Source organism: Piliocolobus tephrosceles, unplaced genomic scaffold (genome assembly GCF_002776525.5).
Source record: "Piliocolobus tephrosceles isolate RC106 unplaced genomic scaffold, ASM277652v3 unscaffolded_12912, whole genome shotgun sequence".
Taxonomy (NCBI): Eukaryota; Metazoa; Chordata; class Mammalia; order Primates; family Cercopithecidae; genus Piliocolobus; species Piliocolobus tephrosceles.
This window is the reverse complement of record NW_022294213.1, coordinates 6339-12125: the sequence shown is the minus strand read 5'-3', so window position 1 is coordinate 12125 and position 5787 is coordinate 6339. Positions and strand designations below refer to the sequence as shown.

The 5787-nt window shown below is 44.6% G+C and overlaps 1 protein-coding gene across 2 annotated transcripts; it reads left to right on the top strand.

Moving 5' to 3' along the window:
• The first annotated feature begins 1075 nt into the window (after nucleotides 1–1075).
• Nucleotides 1076–2651, top strand: LOC113220783 (40S ribosomal protein S4, Y-like). Of its 2 annotated transcripts, none has more exons than XM_026450116.1 (2): nucleotides 1076–1348; nucleotides 2489–2651. In XM_026450116.1, the coding sequence occupies exons 1-2, from the start codon at nucleotides 1121–1123 to the stop codon at nucleotides 2588–2590; spliced, it is 330 nt and encodes a 109-aa protein (XP_026305901.1). In that variant the 5' UTR covers nucleotides 1076–1120; the 3' UTR covers nucleotides 2591–2651. The 2 variants fall into 2 exon arrangements, with proteins under 2 accessions (XP_026305901.1, XP_026305902.1); XM_026450117.2 differs by having other exon boundaries at nucleotides 1090–1267.
• Nucleotides 2652–5787: the final 3136 nt, after the last annotated feature.

Here is a 5787-nt window from a genome sequence, read left to right as displayed (position 1 = left end):
CCATACCTAGCTGTGATCCATTGCAGTAGAAAATGTCGTTTTCACATACTGCTTTGTCCATAATCTTCATCTCAGTTCAGTTTTTGGGACTTGTATTAGAGGTTTTCACAGTAGACCCACTCGTCCAGTCTTCTCTGTTTTTCATCTTTTTGTCTTTCCATGGTGCATCATGAACAGTTCTTTTCAGCACCTTCTGTTTTTCTCATTCTGTCTTCAACCAACTGTAGACATGTTTCTTTAAGCCCATTCCTTTCCATTCTTAATTTTGGTAACCACATTTTTCATTATTTGTTTGATTTTCAAATCCAGTAGGTTACTCTGCAAAGGTGGGCTTCTTGTTGATTTGTGTTAGTTTTGTTTTGTTTTTGCTTTTATCCTTGTAGACTACCCTTTCAAGGCAGTTCCAAGTTCTGCATTTGTTTTGATGCTGTGTTGAGGGTGGTGGTCTTTATCATGATGTCTTAGTTCCTTCCATGCTAGATACTACATGTAAAGTACTGACACATACAAGAATAGTATGTGGTCAAGACAAGGTAGCCTGTGCCCTATATATAGTGTGTTTATAATAGATGGTTATGTCCCACAAAAGTAACTCTAGATATCTGAAGCAAATGTATTCTTCCTGGGGCTTCCTGAGAGTCCTTGGAACATTGGAAGATTCCCCCTCGAAAGACTGGATTAGCTAGCCATCCAGTTAAAGGCCTTTCTAGTTATTGTCTAGTGCCTTTCTCATAGCCTGAATTTCTCCAGTTCTCCCTCCCTCTCAGCCATCCTCACTATCTCTCTACCCATCCACCTACCCAGTGCTGTTCCATACCATCTTTGTCAACCCAAAATGATTATTTATTCAACCTTTGAAGAATTATTGTTGGACAAACAATGCAGGGAAAGCTTATGATTTGAAAAATCCTTAGGGGCCTGCCTTTAAATGACAACTGCAGTGTAATTCACAAATAGCATTCGTTTACAGTGATGAGATTTCTTGAAATTACAATTTTGGGATGATACTCCATTTTTGTTGCCTGTGTGTGTTAATTGGTTTTAAAGGCAGCAGGCTTCTGTCTGGTTTTAAAATGACTGCTCTCCTGTTTATTTTCCTTTCCCTCTAGGCAATGTGTGTATGGTGATTGGTGGAGCCAACCTCGGTCGTGTTGGTGTGATCACCAACAGGGAAAGACGTCCTGGTTCTTTTGATGTGGTGCGTGTGAAGGATGCCAATGGCAACAGCTTTGCCACGAGGCTTTCCAACATTTTTGTCATTGGCGATGTAAGACTTCCACTCTCTTCACTTCTTTCTAAGAAGACTCACCCTAAAAAGCATAAAGATAAAGACCTGCATCCGCTACTGGTGTTTGTCTGTTTGTTGTTGTTCTTGTGTTAAGGTTCACAGAGTGCAGCAAGCTTTCTATTTAGAGTCTCAGAGAAGAAACAAGATTAGATCTAGAGCCTTACACCTGCCTCTTCAGGTTGTCTACGTGAGATGCCAGCACTGTCATGCAGTAAATTAAGTTAAACTCAGCCTTGCAACTTTTGCAGGGCTACACACCACTGGTATGGGCTGGATTAAGGCCACTGGCTCCAATCCTGGTAGTACCATGCCCCCTTACTTTTGTAAGTAAGTCTTACAAAAGAGTAAACCCCTCTGAGACTCCCATCATATAGCTCATCAGTGAACATGGGGGAGTTTGATGCAAAGGGGCTGTGAATGAATTGCTAATTTGAGAATAAGAGCATTTACAAGGCATGTAACACTTGTTAGTTTCCTTTACTTGTTCAAGATGATCTTGCTCTGGGATCTTTTGAGACCTTTTCAGTGAAGGAGCACCTCTGAAGTCATGCGGTATCCTTACATGGGAGTCAGTTACCCCAAGACTTAAGGAAAGGGAAAGGGACGTAATTGAAAAGCTTTTCATCAAGCTATTCAGCCCTGGGAGCAGCATCTTTCACTTGTACCCTGGCAGTCCTTAGAATATTTGAGAGGTGATACAGAGGCGAAGCCTGCTCTTGTTTTTTTGGCTGTGCCACTCAGCAGCTCTATAGTTGGTCCATTCCTTTTCTCAGTATTGAATTATGACACCTGTTTATACCTTTGAAAGCAAGGGATCAGGGAAGTGAGTAAATGCATGTAAAAGTTCTTTAAAGCTGATAATGGGGTGCTGACAGTTCACGACTTCGAACCTGAAGTTAGTGTCCTTGCCTTTAAAGATGCTTATGAAAAACTTGTTGGCTGGTTGCTTCATATAAAATAGAAGCAGGAAGACCTTTAATAGCTCAGCAGTGAGGAGTGAGAGGGAATGTGAGAGGCAGATAACCTCTCAGGAGACATATATAAGGAAATCTTTTATTTTGTTTTAAATTTTGTTTAGTGGTGTTCTCTTAGCTGGCTCTTAATGTAAAGGAAGGTATGAAGCGTGTGTGTTTTGTTGGGATGTTGTTTTTCTCTCTTCCCTTTCTTTCTGTACTTATTTTATCTCCTTCTCAATTGCAGGGCAATAAACCTTGGATTTCTCTGCCCAGAGGAAAGGGCATTCGACTTACTATTGCTGAAGAGAGAGACAAGAGGCTGGCCACCAAACAGAGCAGTGGCTAAATTGCAGTAGCAGTGTATCTTTTTTCTTTGCCGAAATAAACAGTGAATTCTGGTTTCCTAATGTGTTTTTCCCCCCCTTGTGGATAACAGTAGGGGTTGAATTTGCTCATGGTTTTGGCACTATCTTAAGATCTGTAGGAATACCACTTATACTTCCTCTGACCCTCCAGTAAGTAAACCTTTACTTCCCTCATACATGTTACCCACACTGTGTGGGCAGAGTGATGGAGTAGCATTACAAACCAAGTACAAAAAGCATATGACATTTCTGATGCCTCAGAGAATGAGCATTAGTCGAAATCATAGAAGAAACAAGTGTTTGTAAATTAGGGAGTTTAATTTTTCTTTACCAGGGATGTGCTTTGTGTACCTCCCCCTCCCTGACCCCAGTTCTTTAAGTCAGAAGTTCAGCCTGTCTCTCAGAAAGGATGGCATTCTTTTATGGAAGCTATGGGGTATGGTCTTAGAGTCCTTGCTTGTTCATATTATTGGCAGAAATTAAATCCTATGGCTGTAGGACTGAGGTCCCTTTTTCCTTGCTGACTGGCAATCTCAGGGCTTTTCTCAGCTTCTGGAGGCCGTGTGCATTCTTTGCCTAATGGTCCCGTTTCTCCATCTTGTTCAAAGTCAGCAGTGGCAAGTCAGGTCCTTCACATACAGAGTGTTTGGTCTTTGACCCAGTCAGGAATGGTTCTCCACTTAAGGGCCCATTTGAATAACCTCTTATTTTCATAGATTGTCACTTTAATGTCATATTTATAGGATCTTTGGGTACTGCTTTTCTTACCAGAAACTTCTATGGCTGGTGGTGCCTTTGCCTGCTGGGCTCATTTTTGTTTTGGCCTGCTGGGCTCATTCTGCCCACTTGGCATGGCAGGCTAAGCTTGGCCTATAATACTAGCTTAGATCCCATGCCTGCCAAGGGCAAGTCAGGCGTGGAACAGTTAGGGGTGTGTGAGCAAGCATGGGGTCTGGCCAGTGTGAAGTACCACATGCTGGCTGCTGCTGCAGGGCAGGCAGCTCTAGGTGCCAGGATGGGCACTGGCTCTCTGCAAAGCTCCAGCTGGACCAGGTGCACCGCAACAGCTTCCACAGCTGGCTGTGGGGAACACAGTAGCACTCAGAAGCTTGGAGATGCCAGGAACTGCATGGCTCAAATGGGGAGCTCAGCCCTGGCTCAGGGAGCTCCCCGGTCTTGGCTCCCTGAAGTACTGCAGGGCTTCTTTCCTCATCACCTGCAATGTGACAACCAAGGGGAATGTATCAGCTCTTTTTGTGTTACGGGTATTTTAGAATTGTCATTCGGTGTGTCCTGAGTGCTTATCCTGCTTCCAGGAAGAATGAGGTACGTGGACAAGTGGAGGGTGAGCAAGACAAAGAGGAGCTTTATTGAGCAACAGGACAGCTCAGAGGAGACCCATGGGCAACTTCAGTCCTCACCCAAGATTGGAGCAGGCTCTGGGAGCCAGGAGAGGTCAGTGGGAGCAGACATCCTGATCCTGGGGGCTGCGGGTGCCTTCTCAGGTCCCCAAGGTTGCAGAGTGCAGAGACACTGTTGGCAGCAGGAGCGATATATCTGGCAAGTCGTTCTGTGGCTCCAGTGCTCCCCTTTGACAGGCGCCTGACCCCTGGAGGGGAGTAGGGGTGTAGGGGGACCAGGGTGCCTCCTGGAGTGGATCACCATTGCTTGATGGTCACTCCATAGGCCCCAGAGACACAGCCTTAGGAGGCTGTGGCAGAGCCAGGTATATGTATGCATACACCTGTGATAATCAGATTTATTTTTTTAGGCGGAGTCTCACTCCCAGGCTGCAGTGCAGTAGTGTGATCTTGGCTTACTGCAACCTCCCCTTCTTGGGTTCAAGCGATTCTTGTACCTCTCAACCTCCCAGGTAACTGGGACTACAGGCACATAACACCATGCCTGGCTCATTTTTGTATTTTTAGTATACAAAATTGGCCAGTCTGGTCTCAAAACTCCTGACCTCAAGTGATCCACCCATTTTGGCTTCCCAAAGTACTGGGATTACAGGCATGAGCCATTGTGCCTGGCTGATAATCAAAATTTTGACTCAAGTGCAGCAAAGATACTACACTGGAAAGAAGTGGGATAAGAATTCCCTTGAGTACTGTCTTTATTGTAGTCTCATAGACACATCTATTTCAGTGTCCCTTCATTTCCTTATGACTGACAAATGCAAAACTGCATATGTTGCTCAAAATGTTTTCTCTTACCAACCCTTCCTCCCTGATGTAAGGACATCCTATTCCTCATCACACTTGAGAACCTACGGTTATTGTTACCTTATTCCTCACCTTCATGTCATCTCCCTCAAATCCTTTCTGTAAGTGGGTGAATTTTAAATCATGTGTAAGTAAAACTAATCAGCCACCAAACATTACCAGCTGGTGTAAATCTCTTTATATCCATTGCCACTGTCACTCCACTGGAGGATTTTATCCCAGAAATATTTCTCTGACTTCTCCTCCAACCACTGCCTGTTACTTGAGTTTGGTCTTCCTGTATTTATCTAGCTGGTGAGCTCAAAGAACTACAGTGTGAATCCATGACTTTGTTTCTGAGCCTCTTTCAGGTTTGCCCTGGGGCTCAAAGGCAGGAAGTCTTGCTCTCACAAAATACCACTCCTTCATTGTTTGGTATCTTAAACTCTTAAGTACATGGCTGCACGTTGGTCCTAATCTTTGCCCTACACAGGCCCAGGACCTGACATCCTCTTTCTGTCAGAGATCGAGCCCTCAGGCCTTTGTGCTCAGGCTTTGAATGAAGGTCTAATTTTCCTTCCAGCTCTTTCCTACCAGGAGGGGTGATAGAGCAGGAATAAGAACTCACCTTCTGGCAACTGAGACAAACTGAAACAAAAACACTCATCAGTATCTGGGAAAGAACTCAGTCCTATGACTTTTCATGCAGTAAGTCCAAATACTTAATCACAGCCCTAAGAGACAGATGAAAGGGAAGAAGGGAGGAAAAGTGGAATAAGAAAGGAGTGAGCACCATCAGTATCAAAAACACTTGACTGGCCTGGCGCGGTGGCTCAAGCCTGTAATCCCAGCACTTTGGGAGGCCGAGACGGGCGGATCACGAGGTCAGGAGATTGAAACCATCCTGGCTAACACGGTGAAACCCCGTCTCTACTAAAAACTACAAAAAACTAGCTGGGCGAGGTGGCAGGCGC

What these genes read in the sequence shown, in the direction of transcription:
- LOC113220783 (XM_026450116.1), top strand. Translation starts at nt 1,121, where the DNA reads ATGGTGATTGGTGGAGCCAACCTCGGTCGTGTTGGTGTGATCACCAAC. An exon ending in AAGACCTGCATCCGCTACTG is followed by an intron (nt 1,349 to 2,488) that starts GTGTTTGTCTGT and finishes TCTCAATTGCAG; the next exon opens with GGCAATAAACCTTGGATTTC.